We start from the raw sequence: 24,834 nt of genomic DNA on the forward strand, positions 1-24,834 counted from the left end.
AGAGTTAGCACCTGGAAATAAATGTCTTCTTAATTAATTAATTTCAGTCCAGGAAGGTACCAATAAATCTATCATTAAAAGTTGCTAAATTTAGTTTTTCCTCAATATAAAATATGTACTTTCTAATCATCAATTCCATTTTAATCAAATTATCTTATTATTAAGAATCGTTACGAAACAACAGCCCCCTCATAGAAGTTTAAACATTGCTGTAGAATTAGAATTCCTAGGATAACCTTGGTTAGCTTGTATATTTGTTTTCGAGGAAGAGTTGGCTGTTTCCCTCCTCTATTTTTGTCCTCTCTCGGGAAGTTCATGGTATAACTAGATAAATTTCAGAAATAATCATGGCCATTTTCTACTATACCTTCACTAAAAAAAATTGTATTTCATTTTTTGGATATACTCAGGAAACCCTTGAAAAACAAAATATCTAGCTTTATCCTTGGCTACCTTTCATTTTATCAGTGAAATTATTTTGTATGTTTGTCCATAGTCTCACTCTGGATTCTGAATAGAAGCTTGGCCTCTCTAAAAATCGTTATTCTAATTTCAACCATTTAACAGAACTGATCATTTATAATTACTTTATTCTCTTTCTTCCTTTACAATAGGATGTGGATATACAATTTTGTGAAAAAAAGAATTAGTTCTCTTCTTCCCAACAAATACTTGTGACTTGTGAGTCTCTTCGCTGCATGAATAAATTTTGCAGTGGTTTGACTCCCCCATGATCTAGAAATGCACTGTAGACACCAAGTAGGACTCCCTGCCACTGTTAAGCATATAAAGGTGCTAAACCCAGAAGGTACTTGGTGTTCCTCATCAGGAATAAGCCTAAACTGCCCAGAAACGCAAGCTGAGTATGTTTTTTGTTGTTATTGTAATATCAAATTAGTTGACCAAAATGGAAAATCAGTGAGAATGAAATATGTTTGCTAAAACTTCCTCTGAGGGAATGATGCTCTTGCTTTAAACTGCTGAAAAGTTTGTGTGCCTATTAGTGACAGAAAGATGTTGTATCTTCATGGTTTTCTTGCCTTTTAGCTCCAAAGAAACAAATTAAAATTCGTGTTATAAGTATGCCATGCTACTGAAAAGTCATAGCCAAAATAGACTTTGTGGAGTCCTTGAAATTAATTCCTAAGAAAACTTTAAAAGATAAAAGTAATATGAGAAAATATAATTAATTATGAGAATTAACAAGCAAGTCTATCCATCCTCACACTCTATTAGAATCAAGGAATATGGTGACAGAAATTGAATAAAAAAATAGGAAATAATTCTTAAAGAAACAGGAGGTGTGGGAAGGAATCCTAAAGGCTCAAAAGGAAATATGTATAACAGTATTTTAAATGCCACAGCAGATTGCCCCATGCAAATTAAAAGGGCAAAAACAGAACAGGACAAGATGGACAAAGGATAATCTATTTGTTAAAAATCAACGTATCAACCTATATATTCTGAATATTGATTTTAAAAAAAGAACTTAAATCTGAGGATTCCTTACTGTTAATATATCCCAACCTAGAATCTTTTAGGTACACGTAACTCCCTCTAAAGCCAGTGCATTTATATGACTTCAGGTGGTTTCATTCATTATGCTCCACACACAGTTTTAACTAATTTATAAAATGAGGTAAGAATGAATGATTCCTTTGATTCTTCGGAATTGCAAGATCGGAGCTATAAAACTCAGATATTTGAGTTTTAAATGTCCCTTTTTTTTTTTCTTGACAAACAAGGCTTTCTTAACCTTGTTTTGTTTGTCCACTTCTGATAGTGATGCAAGTACCAAAACTGTTTGACTCTCCTCTTTACAGCAACAACACCTGATTAAAAGTGATAACAGTAGGAATACAGCTAACATATCTGGTGCTTCCTTTGCCTTAGTCAATATCCTAAGCAGCGGAAGTAAATTGCCCAAGGCCACACTGTAGTAACTGGTGTAGAGTCAGGGTCTGCCAATGTGACCTCAAGCCTGAGTAACTGACAAGTACATGGAAAACAAAATAAAATTAGTAAAATAAAAGAAAATGAGCAGGCCCTAAAGAAATTGCTTCAGTGTTGAAGGGCAACAGGGAGAGCATGGCAAACAAGCACAGCAGCCCCCATGATGGAGCAGCCTTGGCTCAGCTTCAGCTAGGGATGGCAGGCAACAGGGCAGGCCTGAGATGCTGCGTCCTTCAATCTTTTTTTTTTTTAATGGTTAGCTAAAAATCCAGATTTACATCTGAAGCCTCTTGATGTAGAAATATTGTCACTTATTTCATCTTTTTTCTCAAAGTCTTGCTGGTTTGAAAGGTAAAGGACCACATTCTTGGGGCAGGGACTATGTCCCATTTATCTTTGTAACCCAAATGTCTAACACGTTGCTGGCACATAGTAGGCACAAACAGGCTGAGGCTGGCAGTTAAAAATCCCACCATTTTATCTTGGCTATTTTGTAATCTTGGCAGGAATTCATTAATGTATTCAACAAATATTTATTGGGCTACTACGATGTACCAGATACTGCTCTGGGGATATAATAGTGGAAAAAAATGACCAAATAGAAAGATATTATATTCTATTTTACTGGGAAAAGGCTAGGAAAAAAACCCTTAAAAACATATAAACTCAAGTGTAGTAGAGGTCTAGAAAATAAAAAAGAATGGTTTGCTTTGAGAACCTATGCCACCAAGAGCTAAAAAATAATGATAATTAGATACAAAAGTCCACGCTTTCTAGTGCCATTCTGGTCATTGCTCCACAAATAGGTTACAAATGTGTAAGCAATTTAAAGGAAAGGGTATTCTTGAAAGAGAGAGTGCTTTCTTCAGAAGTAGAACAATATGATCTTGCTTCTTGGCTTGAAAGGAAGTATTGATCGTTAGTTAGTGAGTCAAAGGTTAATAACTTGGGCCTGATTATTTCTGTTGTCAGACTTACGATTAATGGTATCCTCTGGCTCTTTGTAAATACAGGAACCTCTTTTTGATTGCTTTTTTACTAGGAACCAAGGAATTAAGCTATTCTCTTGTGATTGGGTTGCAGAGGGCCGGGGGGCCTGCAGCAGAGGGACAATGGTACCAAGGCTCCCAGAGAGTGCAGGGCAGTCACCAAAAATGCAAACTTGGAACAACGTGAATCTAATTGGCAACCTTAAGGTGAAATACTAGCTCTGACATGTAACGCTTGCTCTCAAGTATTATCATTCCACAAGACCACATGCTGAGTTAATAGAACTTCTGCTTCTAGTTTGCTTTGGAAACGGATGTAGTTTCAAATCGCCCAAATGGCACAATCTGGCTGGCGCTCTGAGACAGCTGCTGGGAATTATAGACAGGACAGCTACACTAGAATCGTTTAAGAAATGGACAAACTTGGCCCATGCTTTTCATCAACACACACACACACACACAGACACACACACACACATATATATATATTTAGTTAGTCATAATCTGAGTACTTACAGCCAATGATTATGTTTAGAAAAGAAAATACCCTAAAGACAAATGCCAGTTTATATTTTCAAGGAGCCTTTAAAAGTATATGCACAACTCCTAAAGCTGGAAAAAAATGTTATTTTCCCACTGTCTTTATATAAAAGTGAGATTTCACTCAACCTGCTGTTTTTGAAAGAAACAACATTTTCTTTGTTAGCCAAGTCCAACATAGATCTCTTGCCAATGTAGTTTGTTCTTCCCATGGATATTAGCCAAAAAGTATTCCTTGAAATAAAGTCACAATCTGTTAATTAGGAAATCAATTAAAATCACAATCAATTAAATTAGGAAACAGAAGCAATCATTATCACGTAACTAAAGTTAAAAGTATGAGAAAAAAGAAATGATTAAAAATAAACATGATGAAAACACATCACTCAAATTGTCCACTTGTAAAGAAAAGCACTCATCAATGGATCAGATAGTCACATTTACACAAATAAAACTTCCCCCAAATATGTATCAAATATCAAACCATCTCACTCATCACAATACTTTTGTCTACCCACTTAACCATTTTTGTTTTAGTTAAGGAGAGTCTCATTGGCCTTGATCTTGCATCAAATGGATGATCACTGACACAGTAATTTAACATAGATCCCTGATTAAATCTGAAATAAACAGGATGAGATGCTTATAGGCTTCTTTTGACCAAAAGGAAATATAATTGCATTGACAGCATAGAGTTGACATTAGCAGTAATCAAATAATGACACCAATGCATTTATACAATTGAAAGGTTTTAACATGTAGAAATAAAATTGTCTTTTAAAGTCTACTGAGGTGTACTTTTTTGAGAATTTCTCAACCTACATTTTAAATCAGGCATGCAGTTACTGAACAAGCTCTCAAAAGGAGTATTCTGAGGATTTAGGGTTATGTATTTTAATGTTTTCTTTTCATGTGCTGCTTGTGTTTCATTTGGAATATTTTTTAATTTCCCGAGATTTTATAGGCAACTTTGGCCGAAATGAGGTGTATATATATATACATGACTTATCCTGAAATCGTATCAAGAATGCAATCCCGCTGCTAATCTCTGCTAGCCAACGACTTCAGCCCAGGCTGGTGCAGCCTTCGAGCGTTTCCCACCTCCAGTCAAAGACAATGCAAAGAACCCCAGGCTCACTCATCTAGTCCACCAAAACTTGAAACAACAATCTGCGCCCAGGCAGAAGGCGCAGCTGCACGGCGAACCCCCCAAGCCCGGCGCGACTGCGCCGCCCTGGCGGGAGCGGCTCCGGGTACCTGCTGAGCGGGTGGCTGGCGGCGGCCCGGGGCGCGCAGCGCGACTCTGCGTTGGGGGGCTGGGCGCGGGCGTACGAGTGGTAGGCGGTCAGCACCACGCCGCCCGAGTCCTCCACCTCCATCGTCAGCCGCGCATGTCTCGGCGCCGGCCCCAGAACAAAGACCGGGACCAGCATGGACCGGCGCGCCGGGAGGCTGTCAGCAGCTGGGCGGCGGGGCCGGAGGTGCGACCAGCCGCTCTCTCCTGCGGCTGTCAGTGGCCCCCGGGCAGGCCCGCCCCGCCCCGCCCCGCCCCGCCCCGGGCGCGCGAATTCGCAGACGCTGGGAACCACGCCCACGGGCTGGAGTAGGGGCGGGCATTGTGTGTGTGTGTGTGTGTGTGTGCGCGCGTGTCTGTGCTTGCATGTGTGCCTGTGTGTGCTTGTTTGTGTGCCTGTGTGTGCGCGCGTCTGTGTGTGCCTGTGTGCCTGTGTATGTCTGCACGCCTGTGTGTGCCTGTGTGTGCGTTTGTGCCTGTGTGCGCGCGCCTTTGTGTGTCCGTGTGTGCGCTTTTGTGTGTCCGTGTGTGTGTGTCTGTGTGTGTAAGCCTTTGTGTGTCCATGTTTGTTCCTGTGTGCGCGTTTGTGCCTCTGTGCGCGCCCGTGTGTACGTGTGTGTCCGTGTGTCTGTGTGCGCGCGCCTTTGTGTGTCCGTGTGTGTGCCTGTGTGTGTGCGCCTGTGTGTGCGTGTGCGCGCCTGTGTGTGCGTGTGCGCGCATGTGTCGGGAGTGCGGGGGGAGGTGTGATCCCCGCTTCTAGGAAACTGGAAACCGGCCGGGATCCTTTGGGGCTCCTGCTAGCGGCTCTAGTAAAGTTTGTTTTTCATTGTTTCTTTTTTTTTCCTTTTCTCACTCCCCCTCCCAGCCCGCTTCCAACTGGAGGCTTATCCTGTGGCTGGGAACATTTCCTGCCTGGCAGCAAGGAGTGAGACTAAAAAACCATACCTCGGGCTGAGGAGAGAGGCGGGGTTTGAAATGTGTGCTCTGGGGAAGAAAAGGAGAAAATGTGACACTCAGTCATTTAAAGCATCCACATCAAAAATTGAAGCACTGGATTACCTTGCTGTTGACTTAGTCAAGTTACAATAAACTTGATTTCCTGTTGGGTCAGGTAATTCCCTCTCAGAGCAAGGGAACGCTTCCCTCCCCCACCCTCAATCTCACTACCAGACTCTTACCTCACTCTCACATCCCTTTCCTCCTCCCAGTCATGATCAAATTAACAGATACCGTTTGCAGCTTGTCTGAAAATTAGACTTTATTATTATAGGCCAAATGGATGTTATTTCCAGAAGTTACTGTTGGTGGGGGAGGATGTAGGGACTGGTTCGAGGTAGATAAAAAGGGGCATCATTAGAAATCTTGAGTCTGAAGTATGTCCTTATCCACATAGGACTAATAGCACAAATGGAAAAACAACATTCTTACAGCTGATTAAAAAGTAACCAGACGTATGCCTAGGAAGAGGCCCACGTGAATGTTTTACTCACATGGACAGTGTTTTATCTGCTGTCTCTTCCACACATCCCTAGGAGCTAGATGAAGTAGAAAGACAAGTTAATCTATTCCTTACTGGAGGGCAACTTGATCATGCTACTTAACATCTCGGAATCTGTGTTGCTGCATCTGTGAAATGGGGAAAATAACATTCATCTTGTAGGATTAAAGCAACAAGTACCTGTTAGGTTTTCAAGAAATGGGGGTACTCTTTGCTCTTTCATCAAGAAGGGACACATTTATTTTCATTGCACTTTCAGAGGTTGGGAAAACATAAGTTTTTCATCCAAAATGCTTTTTAAAAATGTTTTATTAATTAAACGGTAAGCTAATAATGACTAAATTTACGAACGTGTTAGATGGTGTACATTAGCTGTTTAAACAATTCTGTGAGGTAGGTAGTATTATTATCCCAATTTTATGGATAAAGAAACTTATCAAGCATGAGTGTATGGAAAAGACACATGCAAAGAATGCTTTATTCTCCAAAGTTTTCAGATAAAAAGAGGCATCTGTTTACTTACTGTGCTTTATGCCAATGCATAAAACTAAGACAATACCTTCTTAAAATGTGAAGTTGAAAAACCACTGTAGGTACTGATATGTATCCACAATTCTTCATCTAAAACCTTGGGAACAGATGCATTTCAGAAATTACATCTACTTTTTATTTTTAAATGATAATTTCATGCATGCACCATTTAATATAAAAAACCCTCAGCCCAGTAAATTTGGGACAGTATTGTATATTTAAGTGTATTACTTCTGCAGCAAAGAAAAATGAATATTGACTTTTAGTAGGATAAAGTCTATAGATAGCCTCACATTTGTTCAGGTGAAGTTTATCACCCAATAAATTTTGGCACCAAACTTCATAAAAGCTTGTAATTTTTATCTGATAGCATTTTAGAATTATCATAAGGAATTATAGTAGTGGAACTTTTTCTGGGCATGGGACATTCTTCTTTTATTTTTCTGAACTACAGACTCACAATATGAAATACCTACAGGGTCTTTTCTTATAAACATTTTGACTGTAACACGGCCTCTAGATGCCCCGCATTGCAGTAACGCCTCATCCTGCCAGCCAAGGAGCCCTCCTCCTCTTGTGTATTCACATTGTAGACGCCCTGGTTTCACTTTGGACTCCTCCCTCCAATCGATGATCAAATCTGTCATTTCTTCCTCAAAATGTCTGCCAACAATTCTTTGAATTCCCTCCGCTAATGTCTTTGCCCTCTCGTCACCATCTCCTGACTAGGTGGCCGCAATCTTTCCTTCACAAGGATTACTTTCCATCAGCTTCCTCTTAAGCCCCATCCCCTTTCAAAATGCTGTTTGGGTCATTTTCCTAAAATGCAGAACATCCTCTTCTTCTTTCTCAGAAAGCCCTCGAATGTAACCTACTTGCTACAAATTGAAGTCCAAACCCCTTAGTGTGGCCTCTCCTTAATCTATTTTGATCTCCTAGTACTTCATCACTCCCAAGTCCCTGTGGCCCACTTACACCAGCCTGTCCTGTGATCTTACTTTGTCTTTGCCTCTACCTATTATTTCTTGTCTGGAAATCCTGGAAAACCCTCTATATACCACTATAAAGCCTCTCAGGTGTTCCTAATTCAAAGCAACCCTCCTTCTGCCCTTCTGTGGAAATTGCTCTTACTTTCATTATAACAAATAATTTCATTCGGCCATGTAATTAAAGCACAGTCAGCCAAACACTGTGCTGTGTGCATTCTCCATGCCTGCGCCTAGGGCAGATGTTGCTAACAGATCTTAGCATTTTTTTTTTCCACTGAGCCCAGATATGGCCATGAAAGCTACCTCAAAATAGAACCCCAAACCAGCAAGATAGCTTTGAGATGAAAACTACTTGCTAACTTAAGATTGTATTACTATTTTCCAGCAAATTCGTGTCTTTTACTAAATTGTAAGCTACTGGAAGGGCTAGGGTCATGTTTTTGTCTTTATAGCCCAGAGCCTGTAGTGTTTTGCAGAGTAGGCATGCAATAAGAAATATTTGTTGAAAGAATGAACGTACGAATCAATGAGTGAATCAGTGAACGAGATAATACTCTTTAGTGCAGCAGTTTCAACCTTGCAGAGTAGCCAAGTGTAAGGGTCAAAGGGAAACTTCTTTGCCCTCGGAAAGTTCACTGAAAAATTAACTCACAGAAGGCAGATTAATTGGAGAAAAGGCATAAAGATGTATATAATGTATAATCACAGGAGCCTTCAGAATGAAGACCCAAAAGTATAGGGGAAATTATCCATTTTTATGCTAAGTTTCAACATAGTATGGAAAGCCATGCAGAAATATGATTGGACAAAAAGAGTATTATCTAATGCTGAGAGACTAAGTGGAGAAACCCAGCAAAGCCTGTCTGTCTTGATTCTTCTTGGCCTCTCTGAACATGCATTTCTCCCCTCAGGGTATGGGGCAGGACTCTCTCTAGAATCGGGGGTCTTACAATCTACAGTCAAACAAGTAGGTCAGATAACTTCTTTATGGCCAATTTTTACACAGAACAATGGAGGAAAAAGTGGGGTAATGTTTTCAGGTTTTATGGCTGTCTTTGGGGAAAAAAGGTTCTGGTTTCTGTGACCCACCTTGAAAAAGAGAGATTCTAGTTTCTACAGCTAGAAGATGAGACTGGGAGACTAGGAGCAAGAAGGTCAGAAAAGAAAAAAAAAACTTTTGCTTCTGAGACTACCCCAAGACCCTCATTTTGGGGTATTGTTTTCTGAGCCCCAATAGCAAAGCATTATTATAAATGACTCATAAGTCTCTATGGCACTGAAACTGCAAACCAAAAAAAAGTTGGTATGTGGCTGGGCACAGTGGTTCACGCCTGTAATCCCAGCACTTTGGGAGGCCAAGGTGGGCAGATCATGAGGTCAAGAGATTGAGATCATCCTGGTCAACATGGTGAAACCACATCTTTACTAAAAATACAAAAATCAGCTGGGTGTGGTGGTGTGCACCTGTAGTCCCAACTACTTGGGAGGCTGAGGCAGGAGAATCGCTTGAACCCGGGAGGCGGAGTTTGCAGAGAGCCAAGATGGTGCCACTGCACTCCAGCCTGGCAACAGAGCAAGACTCTGTCTAAAAAAAAAAAGAAAAGCTGACATGTATGTATTAATATTTTTTCAAATATATCTATATGGTGTTGACTTAATAAAATACAACTCTTTTAAATATTCTCAAGTTTTTGGCTTTTAGAAAGATGGTAGAGTGCATATATTGAACATTATAGAATATGCTATGCAGGCTATTTCCATTAGGCCTCCAGATCCACTTGCCAACCTCACTACCCTGCTTGGTAGCCTGAGTGGCTCACCATGTGGTCTGCATCTATGAACTCCCTTGCCTCTGGCTTCAGGGAGGGTCCACTAAAGAGAGGTACCAGCAGAAGACCTAGAGGGAGGGGAAAGTAAGGTGAGGTACTGACTTCCCAGGCTTCTTTGCTATTTTGCTGCACGTGAGATCCTTCTGCCTACCACTCCTGACTGCAATCCTCTGCTATGCTGCTTTCTCCAAATTCAGGTAACTCCTGCCTATATCTGGCCCTCCTGATCCAGGGGTGGTAACAGCTCCTGGTGCATGTAGTACTGCTGCTGCTGCTCTGCAGCACCCCTTGTTAAGGATTCCTTCGCTCCAGCCATGCCTTTATAAATAGCCCCTTTAATAAACTCTATTCACCTGGGCTGAGTGCCCCATCTCTTTCTGCCAAGACCCTGACTGATATGTATCCCGCTGCCCCAGGATGTGGGGCAGTGTCCCTCACACTATGAGGGTCAAATACAAATTATAAATAGCCTCATGTCAGTTCCGATGTTTTGTCACTTGAAAAAGTTCAGGCCTAAACAGGTCTTGCGGTCAAATGAGCTATGAAAAAGGATTCAAATTTGAGAGTTTCTGAATTTCAAAATTCAGACTGAATAGAGTCTGTTAACATTTCTGGCATTCCAAACAATGCTGGGATCCAGTGTGCTAGGGGGTGATAGCACAGGGCTGTGACAGCTGGCCAGACAGTGGAGGAAATGGTGGCCCTGGGGAAGCTAAACTTGAAAGTTGCCCAACACTGGAGAGTTGCATTTTCAGTTTATTTGGAGTAAGGGCAAAGATAGAGGGAAACTTACAGTTTCCTGTGCTGTCCTACTCTGGATGTCACACAGTGCCCAGCACTGAACTGACAATCGAGAGCCTTGGATGTCAGTACCAACTCTGCCACCAGCATGACACCCCAAGAAAGCTGCTGAACTGTAGACCTGTTTTTTCACATACAAAAGAAATAAAACAGCCTACATGTATTGAACACTTACCATGTGCCTGGTTCTGTTTAAGGCATCAGAACATCAACTCATGAGAGGCTCGCAGCAGACTGTGAGGTGAGATCAGTATCACTGCTGGCAGCTCCATGTTATAGTTGAAGAAACTGGCTGTAGTAACTTCCCAAGGCTACCCATGTCCTACCCAGGCTAGGACGTGGCAAAGCTGGGATTTGAACCCAGGAAATCTGGCTCCTGAATTTAGGTCCTTATGTATTATATTTATCTTTTATGAAAGGTTTGATGAGATTCAAAATATATTCCTCTTGTAAAATGTAAAGAAACGAGTAGGATTTGATTTATGTTTCTCTATGGTAGCTTTTCATAAACCTATTTAGCATACTGGAGGGTGGATATCACCAGCATGTAATGATGATGATGAAAATAATAAGGAAGGGAGTCACATGTATTTTCAAGGCACAATGCTAAGGTAGTTCAAAATTACTAAGGCAGTTCAAAAATTATTGCTTTTTAATATATGTGTGTGTGCATAATTATTGTCATCAACTACTCTTACAATGTGTTGAAGGATAATTCAGTCTTTCATTTTGCCTTGTAAATTTGTCAGTGGATACATATAAATAAGGCATTAGAGAATAGTGAAATACATAACCACAAGTGCACAAAGACTGCACTTTCTACATAAACGGGAAGCAGAGTGGTAGACAAAAGAGAGTAAGACAGAGTTGAGTTTGAGCTTGATTATGATTTACTATTTACTGGCTGTGTCACCTTCATTTGTCTGTTTCCATTTCCTAATTTGAAAAACAGAGACCAGTAAGATCTCCTCAAAGAGTTGATGGGAAGTTAAAATGAGATCACATCTTTAAGACACCTATCCCAGTACTAAGCATAGCCTAGATGCTCAGTAGATGTTGGTTCCCTTCTCTGTCTTTCACTCTCCCTTATCAGCTGTCCTGTCTCAGCCCTTCGGGAAGTATGATTTGTGTTCAACCCTCAAGAGTAAAGAATCTGGACCCAGGGATTCCAAAGGTTTTTCACAACCTTTGCTGAGAGATAAGTCGACTCAATTTATGTGATGAAACCTGCCTGGGGAGGCCTCACAAACACTGTTCCCCAAGTGCCACCGCTGCATGGACTACGAAATATGGAGATATTCCAACATATTCAACCCCACCAGGAAAGGCAAGAAAACAAAACATTTAGGCAAAACCTTAACATGCACAAAAGAAAGGTGCTTCTTGTGGCCTTCGCTGCTTATCTGGTAACATTGCTGCTAGGATAATCATTTCATACCAGAACAGGAAAACAGCTGCAGCCTCATGAGTCCTTGCAGCCACTGACTGACAATCTCTTAGCAAGAAAGATTGAGGGAACATAGTCACTGGCCCTATCTTGCAGGAAATGAAGGCACAATTCTTACCTACCAAAGGGAACATGCGAATTCTGCTTTTAGAACTCCACCTGGTGGGGTGGGGTGGCTCACGTCTATAATCCCAGCACTTTGGGAGGCAAGAGGCAGGAGGATCGCTTGAGCCCAGGAGTTTAAGACCAGCCTAGGCAACGTGTGGAGACCCCATCTCTACAAAAAGTTTAAAAATTAGCTGGCGTGGTGGTGTGTACCCTTAGTCCCAGCCACACAGGAGGCTGAAGTGGGGAGATTGCTTGAGCCTGGGAGGTTAAGGCTGCAATGAGCCGTGATGGCACCACTGCACTCTAGCCAGGGAGACAGAGCAAGACCCTGTCTCAAAGAACAAACAAACAAACGAAACAAACAAAAAACCCTCCATCTTACATACGTTATCAGTGCCCTCAAATCTTCTGGAAAGACTGGTTTAAATTAGAAGGAATGAATACAAAGTTGCATTTATTTTATATAAAGAGAAAATAATGAGACAAGTATTTTAAAAGTATTTTAAAAGGTAGTGTGTCAATCTTTCATCATCAGGTCAGTTGGTAAATCTTGATCTGCTACCCTGAAATATTTTTCAAAATGTATTGGCACTACTTGACTTAAACAACTTTATTTTCTGGGTGCTCTGATGATGACACAGAATTTCTAGACTACTCTGGTTTTCCTATTGCTTTCTTAGCACCTATTTTTAGAGAGAAATCAAGGCTTATTTTTCTTCATTAACTGTTTTGGGATCTTTGATCAATTTGGTAATTGGGTTAAGTAGATTATGTCACCACGAGAGCCAGTCAGCCAGGTCAGGACTTGTGTTATTTATGTGGTTGACATAACTGAGCTACTTAAGTGACTTCTACAGATAAATTGAATCATTATTGATTGGAAATGAATCACCACTAATAGACCCAGGCAGGGTAGAGGAAAGGAACAGACCAGCCATAGCATAAAGTTTTAGTCAAAAAGTACTTCCAATATGGAATATTTCCTGCAATGCCATGTTTTTGCAATAACATAAGAGCTTTATTCATTCATTCACTCTTCCATGTATCCATCCATCCATCCATCCATACACACATACATACATACATACACCCATCTGCCCCAATAATTTACAATTGTCACTCATACCTACAATGCTAAGCACCAGGAATATGAAGATGAATAGGAATATGAAAGCACAGACTAACGGGGTCTCTGCAAGCGGGGAAGGGGTTGGTATAGGAGGTCATCAAATAACACACTTCCCCGGGGAGGTTATGTTAGAGATGCTCTTAAAAGCTGAATGACAGTTGGCTAGCTCACAAGTAAGTGTGTGTGGCTGAGGCTATGTGAGGAAGGGCATTCAAGAGGCAGGTAATAGATGGAAAAAAGGCACAGAGAAAAAAAGACAGTGAAGCATGTACAGGGAAACCTTTTTAGTTTATCTTTGCTAGAGAGTAAAGTGTAAGGGAGAAAACCCTGGAGACAAAGCTGGAGACAGGCAGAGGCCAGGCCCTGGTGCATCTGAATGTCTTGTGAGGAATTTAAACTTTATCCAAGAGTTCACATGGGGAATCCACTGAAGGTGCCAAACAAGGTAGCACCAGAATCAGCTTATGCTTTTAGGCATCCTCCTGGGCTCTGCACCAGCTAGTCTTCAGTCAGCTCTTCTGACCTACATCTCCTAGGCCTCCCAACCTTTTTGGGAGAAGAGCATACAATAAAGTCTGATACAGAAGAAAACCAACTATAAACGACCACATGCTAAGTCCCAAATTGAATCCTAAGACAAAGTCCAAGATGAGATAAATGGAATTTAAATAGCTATTGAAAAGACATTTAACTTAAAGAATTACACAGGTGTCTTGGAGGAGAAGCTGGGGATAGGACCCTGGCAATCCCCCCTCTCTGTCGCTAGCTCATTATTACAGATCAGCTGCCTGCTTTGTTCTGGTTCACCTGGGGAGGGACAGACCACCTGACCTGGCAAGTGATGGGGTGAGCACAGCAGGAGACAGTGAAGGAAGAAGAGGGCAGTGAGAGGCTTTGGGACATGCAGTATGCAGGTCTACCAACAAAGAGAAAAGGTTTATTATGATAATTCTTGGGTGGTAAACCAAAGAAACATTTCTGATTAACCAAAACAAAGAACTATGTTTCAGAAAGATCTGAGGAATAGCGCAGGATTGAAGATCAAAATTGAAAGACAACTCTTGGAGCAGGAATGAGAACACAATCTTGCCGGGGTGCTTCTTACAAAATTAACAAATTTTAATTTTTTCCTCTGTCCTTGCTTCCCTCTTCTCAGGAAACAGGGTACCAGAATTGCATCAGATTGGCTGTGGTTAGGCCTCCATTTGGTAGCCACTGAGTCTTAAGAGATGTGGTCTTCAGGGACTGCCTTCCCTGTTGTAATTATAAGACAAGATCACACACCATGAGGGAGAAAGTCCCTAAGTTGACACCTTGGGGATTTCAGGTAGCAAGAATAGATGCCAACAAATTAACAGTATTCACTAGAGAAGGATTTGGTGAAGCCTCAGGGAGGCAGGGCTCGCCTGGAAGCACTGAAAAAAGGCATAATCAGGACGTGGATGGTAAAGATTTCCAGGATCTGGAAAGGGAAGAGGTGCTTGCAGAGGGTGAGATGAAGTGATGCATAGGGAAATAATGCACCTGCTCATTTTGCAGTTTTGCCTTCACAAGGCCCTGAAGAAGGAGAGGGTAACTGCCTGACAAAGTTGATAACTCAAACAAACCTGAGATTTTGTGATGAGAATAGGAAGCTTCAAATCCACATCGGCTAACTCAGGCCTCAAATATGGCTGACTGCATCATTCAATAAGACTTACATAACCTGAACTGAGTCACCTGGATCTGAAGATGTTGAAAGTATAATTTGAAAGTAACAAGGGGTGGTTAAAATGGTGAAAGGCAGGGTTTGGAGCAGGACAGACATAGGAGTTGTGCTGTGTTTGACCGTGAGCAGTTAATCTCTCTGGGACCTGATTTTTCTCATCTGTAAAATGAGATGGTAATACCGATCACACAGAGTTGTTGGCCACGATTTGAAAAAGGTAAGTTGTAAAACTGCTGTGTACACAATGCTAAACAAACACAAGTTCTTTTTATTACACTATGCAGTCAAAAAATTGTTATTTTACCTTCTACTTTGTTAGCAATACCTATTGGAGGAGATTCCAGGGGAATTCTAGTCACCATTAGTCAGCCAGTAAATATTTTTAATACACTCCAAAGACTATAAATATTTCCACAGAAAAGGTCATGACTGTGTTAACGTAAGTCACATTTTGAAACTGGGCAGATTTAGGTAGATAATCAGAAAATGGATGTTTGTTTGTCAGTGGAAACATTATTCAGGGATGTACCTAGTTATTACTGATTATCATTCGGCTCAAAAAGTCTTGGAAAGCATGAATGTCTCAGTGTCACTAGGTCGGGACATTGGCATGGTCCTGAAGAGGACATCTCCTCTCACAGCACTGGCATTCCAGATGAGGCATTTATGGGTGGGGTCTGAGCAGGCTACGGGCACACTCAGTATAGCTTCTGGTACATAGTATACTGGCTTAAAAAACAACTTCATAAACGAAGGAGCCCTCTCCCACTTAATCCTCTGTTTCTACCTCTGTAAATGTAAAAGGTAACTACAGTACCGTAGTTACTAGAAAATGAAACTACAGGACTGACACTAGAAAATAGAAGTACAGGACTGATACCTTACTATGGCTTTCTCAAAATATATGAGAACTCAAAAATTATAGGAGAATGTGCCAATGGGTCTCACAACTTGATAATGTGATGATGTGTAAATTGTGCCCATGGAGTTGTGTAATGCAGCCAGTTGGAATGGCTTTGAAGACAGGAGTGTAAGGCGAAATTCGACAGTTGCTGTAGTAATAAAACTTCTATTGGAGGGAGAGGACAATTCTGATCACTGCTCTAGCAACTGCTAGCCAAGAGATCATATACTACTTTTGTCTGTTTGTAATCCCTTCCTTTGGGGAATCTACACTAAAGCATGTGAATAAACTTGGTAATGTTATTTCACTGCATTTGTATCCCCAGAACCCATAATAGTGTCTGCCATATGTGGTCTCAAGAAACGTATAATGTATAAACTCATGTTTAGTATGTAAATCAATCAATCAATCAATGAGTGGAGAGCTGCATATAGTATCCTCCCCACCCTCTAGTACTGTAGTTTTATAGTTAGGGAAGTAATTAGGGTGGTTTTTCCATTCAATGGCTGCAGTCAAATGACTCTCCACAGGAATACCCCAGCACTGAGCACATTCCTCATTGCCAGGGGACCTGGAGGTGAAAACCAGAAAAGGAGAGGGAAGTAGCTAGTTTGTCCTGTGTCTGTAGAGGATAATAGATTCAAAAGAATGGGGTAGGAGCAGAAATAAAAAAAATCATGAATGAAGTAGACTCTAAATGTCTGAAGTTGCCTAGGTAAATTGCTACCAAATTACCTTTTGATTTATATTTCATTTGGATCAGATTTGGGATCTGTAGATAATAGGTATTCATATAATTTAGGAAATGTACCATTTTCTACCATTGGCCATTGAAATAAATTCAGAACAAAGAGATTTTAAATTCTTTGAAGCACTGTGGTAAAGGGTATAATAACTCTTGCTCAAATATCTCATCATCTTAGGCCTCTTTTCAGTCACTTATGGAGAATTTTTTTAAAACAACCAAGCCTCAAGTGATCATTTAATCCTACATATGATGGTGAAAGAGAGAGAAACAATCAAGTTATCAGTTCCAAACTGTGATTCATTATTTCTCTGTATAAAGGAACAAAAGTGTTACTTGCTTTTAGGGAACAAACTATATCATAATTCTTAGTATCCAACTTTCATTCCAAATCCTCAAAGCTGTTTGTAAACATAAACTCAATTATTCCCACCTACCAAGCACCATTCAGAAGGAATTCTGATGACATGAAGTTGTGAAATAATTACAAATATTGGAACCACAACTATTTACTGAGGGTCCACCATGATAAGTATTGTGTCATTTACTCCTTATATTGGAGGCTCATAGGTGTTAAGTTACTTGTCCGGGTTCACAGTGTTAGTCTAGAGGATTAAGAGGCAGCCTGGAGTAGTTAAGTCCCTAGACTCTGGTGCCAGACTACCTGGATTGAATCCCACCTACATCTCTTTTTAGGTCTGTGACCTTGGGCAAGCTAACATCTCCAGGCTTCCGTTTCCCCTGTGCAAAGTGGAGAGGATGGTAAGAGGATGGTAATAATGGGACCTACTTCATAGGGCTGTTGTGAGGACTGGATGAGTCACGTGCTTAGAACAATACAGTGACACCTAAAAGTGCCCCGTAAGTGCTAGCTATTGGTATTATTCTTGTGGTTGCAAGTAATGAGAATGCAACTCATACTAGCGTAAGCAACAAAAGAAGAGGTGGCGGCAGTATTTGCTTCAGAAATGCTTTACAACAGAGGTTCCAATGATGCTTTTAGGAACCTCCCCAGTATCTCAGCCTTATTTCCCCTTGGCTTCCAGATATGTCAGATAGGCTTTTTGGTCACAAGGTGGCCTCCTGCAGCCCCAGGGATGCATTATATTTACGGAGAAAGAAAAAGTTCCTGCTTTGAAGATATGGCAGAGGTCTCAAGGAAGTGGTCCAGCTTTGGTCTCATACCCATTCTTGAACCCAGGCCATGAGCCAGGCCAGGTCTGGGTCATGTGATAAGCTCTGAGACAGAAGGGCTGGGTTTGCCCAATCCAAACCACATGGCCTGAGGACAGTACCTGTATAAAGGCTCTCAGAGTGATGCCCCAAAAGGAGGGATCAGGTAAAGACCAAACATATACGTAGTAGTCTCATGGCTAGCAGGTGACAGAGCAGAAATGGGAATTGTCCTCTCCCTCCAACAGAAGTTGTATTACTACAACAACTGGCCAATTTCACCTTACAGTCCTGACTTCAAAGTCATTCTAACCAGGTTGCACTGCACAAATCTATGGGCATAATTTACACAGTATCACATTCTCTGGGCTTGAGCCCCACTGGCACTGCTCTCCGATAACTTTTGAGTCCTCACACTTTTTGAGAAAGCCATAGTAAGGTGTCAGTCCTGTAGTTTCATTTTCTAGTAAAATTGGGCTTTCAATAACCAGAGCTCAGCACTTGAGATTTTCTAAATTCTAAAAACTTCCCATTAAGCCAGGCACTATGGTAGGCACTTGTAGTCCCAGCTACTCAGGAGGCTGAGGTGGGAGGATCTCTTGAGCCCAGCAGTTCGAGGCCAACGTAGGCAACATATCCCCCAGACCCCAACTAAAAAAAAAAAAAAAAGCAAAAAAACAAAAAACACAACAACAACAAATCTTCCCATTAATATCTAGAACCAAACTTTATCCACCATGAGAAAGGCTTCAGACAGTGATGTCAAGATCGCACCACTGCACTCCAGCCTAGGTGACAGAGCGAGACTCTGTCTCAAAAAACAACAGAAACAACAACAAAAAACCAAACAAACAAACAAAAAGCAGACAGTGATGTAAAGAGAAGGACAGTGTTGCTGCCACACCGAGGAAGTCTTGGGGAGATGGCAAAGAGAGGAGTAAAGGATACTTTGGGGGTCTGTCTTAGAGGAAGAGGAGCTGTCAAATCTGCCCCTTCCTGGGTTGCACAGTAATATGAGCAATAGGTTTGAGGGCATGAGGCTGGAGAAATTTATGTGCCATGCCCACCTGAAACTCTGGGATGAGGCAACCCTGCAGAGACCCTAAGATGGCCTGCACCTCCTGGAATCCTTCATAAATGCACAGACGGGATCCAGAATTTCCCAGGGCCCCCAACAAGAACCGACTGACAGACTCTCTGAGGAATCACTGTTGTCCAAGATGAAATGACCTTGTGGCTGATGGTCTCAGGATTTCATTGCCCAAGCCAGGAGTCAAAGAGTAGTTCTAGCCAGGCCACGGGAGATCCCTAGTGGGGACTCTAATGAGCAGTGGGAAATGTTGGAGTTCCTGAGGAGCACTGCTTACGCTAATAGAGGGAACAAGTAGCTCCACGAGCAGTGGGGGCAGTGTGGACAGAGTCCCCTACCCCACCAAAAGCTAAAGCAGATGAGCAAAGTCTGGAGGATGGCATCATCCTCACAATGTCACATAATGTCTCCTGTGCCCAGGTACAACCTCAGGAGATCAAGCAGAAGACAAGAGCCCACCACAGGGGAGAAGAACTATGATAGAAACTTGGAACTTTGATGAGCTTAAATGCAAACCGAATGAGTTCCTGAAAAAGCCTGCTTTAAATCGGAAGAGACTGAGCGTCTTTGAAATGATAGTCCTAGAGCTAAGTTGAGTTCAAGGACAGATGAATAAAGCTATACTGTTTATACATCTGATTTGTGACTATATTAGAAAGGTGAAACCTATTGGGTGAAGATGAATAAGATACATAAAATAAATTTAAAAATAGGATAAAATCTAGCAGTGTGTTATAAGGTGAGGCCATGGAAGCCAGAAGTTTCTATCTTACAAGTTTTGCATATGATTGGTATTGACATTTTAATGAATAAATACATTTCATGCTTATAAATTGGACCTGTGGGGCTAAAATGAGAGTAGATGAAGCCTAGGATCAGAGGTGCTAATGTCCTACTTCAGAAATGTGATGCCAATTGAGAAAAACAGAGTAGAGTGGGATGAAAGCCCAGAAAAGGGCAATCTAATTAAGCGGAGAATGAGGCTTTATGAAAAGAAATATCAAGATGATAAATCAATCAAGAAATGCAAATTTTAACAGGGTACAGATTGAACTCTATCAGTTAAAATATATATTAAAAGAGTCAGCAGCCATTATTCAATCCCACTCAAAAAAAACTAAAAAGTGAGTTGGATGACTCAGAGGTTTGACTCATTGTGCCAATTTTTTTTGACCCAATAAAATGCACATGATTTCAGAAGTGGCACAATTCCAGGTATTTGTATGTATTGCATGTGCTACAGGGGTGGGCAGGGTTTGCGTTTACCAGTATTGCCCAATAAATGTCCCAGCAATAGGGCATCTGTTTTCAGAACAGACACCAGTCAAGACGAGGTTTTCCTCCAAAACGTTTTAAAACAAGATACTGAGAGAACCCAGATGCAGTGGTGGAAGAATACTCATTCCTCAGTGAAACCACAGTACAGGGAAACTGTCCACGTGGAGCATTCATAGAAAGGACTCAAAGAGCTACAAACTGCCACAGCCTCCCCTTGGACAGACAAGGCTCAGGACTCAGAGTAGGCTTTGGGCAAATGTTTAAGAAACGGATTGATTTTGTACCAGAGACTTTGAACCAAGAAGCAGACATCCCAGGACAGAGCAGATTCTGAGTTATGGCAGCAATATGGGAGCATGCAGCAGAAAAAGGGGCTGGAGCCAGCAATAAATCACAATGGATAAAGCATTGTCATCAGTTCCTCAGTGAGGAAGAAACAGAGAGTTGCATGAAACATTCTCTGCCTCCTTTATAGTTAATTTTCCATATACTAAATCATATGGAGATCTTATTATAGAGCATGGGTTTAGTCATCCTCAATAAATGCTTTTGATGCTTCCATAAACATCCAAGTTAAATATCCCTCTCTGCCTGTATTCTGACTGGTTATTAAAATCAAGTGTCTGGTAAAGAAGCACTTGCAGGATTCTTCACTTTTTGATGAGTACACTAAACGGACTATATTTACTTATGCCTCTAACGCTCCCGTTCCCTATCATCTTTCCAAGTGTGCAATCTCACAGTGGTTCTGAATCTCCTGCCTACCTAGGCTGGGGATGTGGCTTCCTCCACATACTGCTCCTGTACAGGTCAGCATAGAAGCTCCCCATAGTTGTGCTAGTACTGTGCTGAAGCTGAGTCGTACAGGCTCTGAAGAGCTATTTGTTTTAACTCTTAGAGAGGACATTTATCTCTTTATTGAAGAAATATGTACTTTCTGGACTCCGCCTGTTGGCCCTTGTTGCTTTCATAGTTTAAAGAGAGCTTGGCTTCAAAACTGCTACAGAAAAGAGAAAGCAGTAATAATCAATTTATTTTCTTTACAATTAAAAGTGCTTTTAAGGATGAATATGCACATATCACATTATCTGTGCTAACCAAGAAAATCAGTGTGTTGGACCAAAACTTACTAGCGGTGGTTTTGAAATTATTTTCACACATTTGAAAAAAATTTAAGTTTGTGATGTTTACAAGAAAATAATACCTTTTTTTTCTTTTTACCTTCTAAGAGAACAATATAGCTCAGTGGTTAAGGGCACAGACAGAAGAACCAGAGTATCTGCATTTAAAAGCCCAAACTGCAACCTACTAGCTCTATTAATTGTTTAGATAACCTCTCTGTACTTCAGTTTCCTGACCTGTGAAATGAGCATAATAATTGAATCTATTGCCTTGAGTTGTTGTGATAATTAGGCTGGTTAATATATCTGAAGCATTTAAAACAGTGCTTGGCACACAGTGAGTGCTGTATAAGGTTTGACATTTTAATGACTACTGTGCTACCACCATCGCCACCACCACTACAATTGCTGCAGCACCCGCACAATGTAGCAAATTCACGGACCTAGAGTTAGTAAAAGTAAACTGTGAAAAGAATCCTGACCTTGGGCCGGGCGCGGTGGCTCAAGCCTGTAATCCCAGCACTTTGGGAGGCCAAGACGGGCGGATCACGAGGTCAGGAGATCGAGACCACCCTGGCGAACACGGTGAAACCCCGTCTCTACTAAAAAAAATACAAAAAACTAGCCGGGCGAGGGGGCGGGCGCCTGTAGTCCCAGCTACTCAGGAGGCTGAGGCAGGAGATGGCATAAATCGGAGAGGTGGAGCTTGCAGTGAGCTGAGGTCCGGCCACTGCACTCTAGCCTGGGTGACAGAGCGAGACTCCGTCTCAAAAAAAAAAAAAAAAAAAAGATTCCTGACCTTAGATTCACTCTGGTGCAGAAAAAATTAACTTACCAGCAATCACACAACTTCCATATTAAAATTGAAAGCAGACATTACCTCTCCTGTAAATATATTCTATTGTTAAGTTGAATGGCTTCTTTCTGAGCTATTGTACTTGAATACATATCTTAGTTAATTAAGCAGTTGTCCATTTCCAGATGCTATATGATTCTTTCATGAAAAAGAATGCTTTTCTTGGTTGAGCACAGAGGCCTGTAATCCCAGCACTGTGGGAGGCCAAGGCAGGAGGATTGCTTGAGGCCAATTCAAGACTAACCTGGGCAACATAGACCCTGTCTGTAAAAAAAAAAGTCAGCCAAGCCTGGTGGTGCATGCCTGTAGCTGCAGCTACTTGGGAGGCCAAGGCAAGAGGGTGACTTGAGCCCAGGAGTTTGAGGCCCCAGTGAGCTATGATTGTTCCAGTGCACCCCAGCCTGGGTGATACAGTCCCTGTCTCTAAAAAAAAAAAAAAAAGAAGAAGAAGAAGAAGAAGAAAGAATATTTTTCTCCTATTACAGGTGTATTGTCCAACATGGCAGCCACTAGGCACATGTGTCTATTAAGCATTAGACGCGTAACTAATGCATATTGAGATATGCTGTAAGTGTAAAAGCACATGCCAGATTTGAAAGATTTCATTTGAAAATAACATAAAAATGCACCATTAAAAAATTTCCATTGGTTACAGGTTTAAATTATAACATTTTTGATATATTGAGTTGAATAAAATGTTAAAATTAATCTCACCAGCTTCTTTTTATTTATTTTAATGTTTCTAGAAAACTTAAAATTATATATGTTGCTTGTATTATATTTCTGTTGGACAGAGCTACTTTATACAAGACAACTCTTCATTTCCAACTTTGAAAGCTGAAAACACTGTTCCATTTAATGAGTCTGGAAGTGTTCTTTGCCTCAGTTAGGGGCACCATCATCCACCTAGTCATCCAAGCCAGAAATCTGAAAGGTGTTGTTGACTTTTTCCTCTTCCTGTATTCCCCACTCAATAATAGTTGACTGATTTTCAAATCTGTCTGTCTCCATCTCTTCTACCAGTGCAGGCCTCACCGTTCAGATGTAGATGTTACAAAAGCCTTCACACCAGTCTTCTTGGTTACCAGTCTTGGCTCCCCCAAATCCTACCCCTACATTTCTGCTAGAGTAATATATCTAAAACACAAGTCAGATCATGCCACTCCACTGGGAAAAGCCCTTCCATTGGTCCCTATTACCAAGCTCACTAGTATAACACACCAGTCTCCCTGCTCCCCAGCTTGGACAGTGATTACTCATTAGCTTCATCTTATCTCCTTTTATACTCTGTCTTTTGAAGTGATATAAAGAAATTCTTAAATATGCATATTTTACTGGGTGCTGGGTTGCAATGGGGGTTGGAGAATGGAAGAGGATGAAGAGGAAGACCTGAACAGTGGTATGAAATTATCACTAACTATATGCACTAACTCATTAGTAATTTTTTTTTTTTTAGATGGAATCTCACTCTGTCACCCTGGCTGGAGTGCAGTGGCACAATCTCAGCTCACTGAAACCTTTGCCTCCCAGGTTCAAGCAATTCTCCTGCCTCAGCCTCCCAAGTAGCTGGGATTACAGGTGCCCACCACCACACGCGGCTCATTTTTGTAGCTTTGGTAGAGATGGAGTTTCACCATGTTGGCCAGGCTGGTCTTGAATTCCAGACCTCAAGTGATCTGCCCACCTTGGACTCCCAAAGTGCTGGAATTACAGGCATGAACCACTGCACCCAGCCTTAATTATTTTGAATGAGATATAAAACACAGATTCAACATCGTACTGGATGTCCTGGCCAATGCATTAAAACAAAGGTAGAGACAATCTGTATGCTTGTATCAGATACATCTTACTATAGCTCCTCTAATATCTTCAGAACCATGGCCTCCTAGACCTATAGAAGAGGAAAATTATACCTAAGTTATCAAGTTGCTATGACTAGTAAATAAAATCATATATAAAAAGAGTTTAACTTAGTGCCTGGGATGTAATATATATTTAATTCACAATTAGTGTTGAAAAATAAACTGAGGCATATGAAAATATTAAAGAGTAAGCAAATAGCAATGCTTGAAGCAGACAACTCCAGACCACAAGCAGTTCAGGACTGTTCAGGGAAGGCTTTTTTTGGATAGGGTGAACTCAGAAGCAAAGGCAAATAAAATATTTGATTGGTTAAAGTAAAGCAGTAGTCTTCTTTGGATGATTCCAGTGGAAATTTCCTGTTAGAGGTTGGTTGGTGGTTTCTGACTAATGGTTAAACTTAAGTTTCCTTTTACAGTGTACATTGTGTTGGGTTTTGCTTTGCTTAGGCAAGTCCCTACGGCACCGGAGCCGCTTCAGTGAAATGGCCTCCCAGTTAAATATTTTAATATCACTTTCTAGCTTTTGGCTCACACCTCACCTTCACCAACCCCACCTCCATCATCAGAGATCTTTAGGTGGCAGCCTAGGAGGTGAACATTTTAAAAACAATGGATAGTTTAAGCAAGAGATCACTTGCAAAACCTTTATCCAGATCACAGACCACCGACTACTGGGGAGCTTAAATAGATGTTATTGCAAGGAAAAACCTTATTTGTTGAGAATAATGCAGACAGCAAAGAGCCAAGGAGGCAAAGTGAGTAATAATTAGGAAAAAAAGGAAAAACACTTTACGTCTGCTTTCCTGACAAATTAAACAAATAATAAGAAACCATGTGATGGCCATTACTTATCACTATATTTCAAAAATTATATATCACAACATATGGGGACATATTGGAGGATTTCACTTATCATTAACATGAAAACTTCATCTTGTTGAAAGATAATTTTTTTTCTGGCTGACATTCTCAATAGCTATCCTGCTCAA

The 24,834-nt window shown here is 41.1% G+C and overlaps 1 protein-coding gene across 6 annotated transcripts in view; it reads right to left on the reverse strand.

The window, feature by feature from the left end:
• The window catches only part of ARHGAP28 (Rho GTPase activating protein 28), a 240,190-nt gene that overhangs the window by 188,902 nt on the left and 26,454 nt on the right, over window positions 1-24,834 (reverse strand). For 4 of the 6 annotated variants that reach the window (XM_017951548.2, XM_009192409.3, XM_017951547.2 and 1 more), the window contains exon 1: window positions 4,740-4,997. The exons of the other annotated variants lie outside the window; for them this stretch is intronic. In XM_017951548.2, the coding sequence (XP_017807037.2) occupies window positions 4,740-4,915 (176 nt within the window). In that variant the 5' untranslated portion in view covers window positions 4,916-4,997. Of the gene's footprint in view, window positions 1-4,739; window positions 4,998-24,834 lie in introns of those variants that run through there. 6 annotated transcript variants of the gene reach the window in all.

The sequence above is a fragment of the Papio anubis genome, chromosome 19 (genome assembly GCF_008728515.1).
Source record: "Papio anubis isolate 15944 chromosome 19, Panubis1.0, whole genome shotgun sequence".
Taxonomy (NCBI): Eukaryota; Metazoa; Chordata; class Mammalia; order Primates; family Cercopithecidae; genus Papio; species Papio anubis.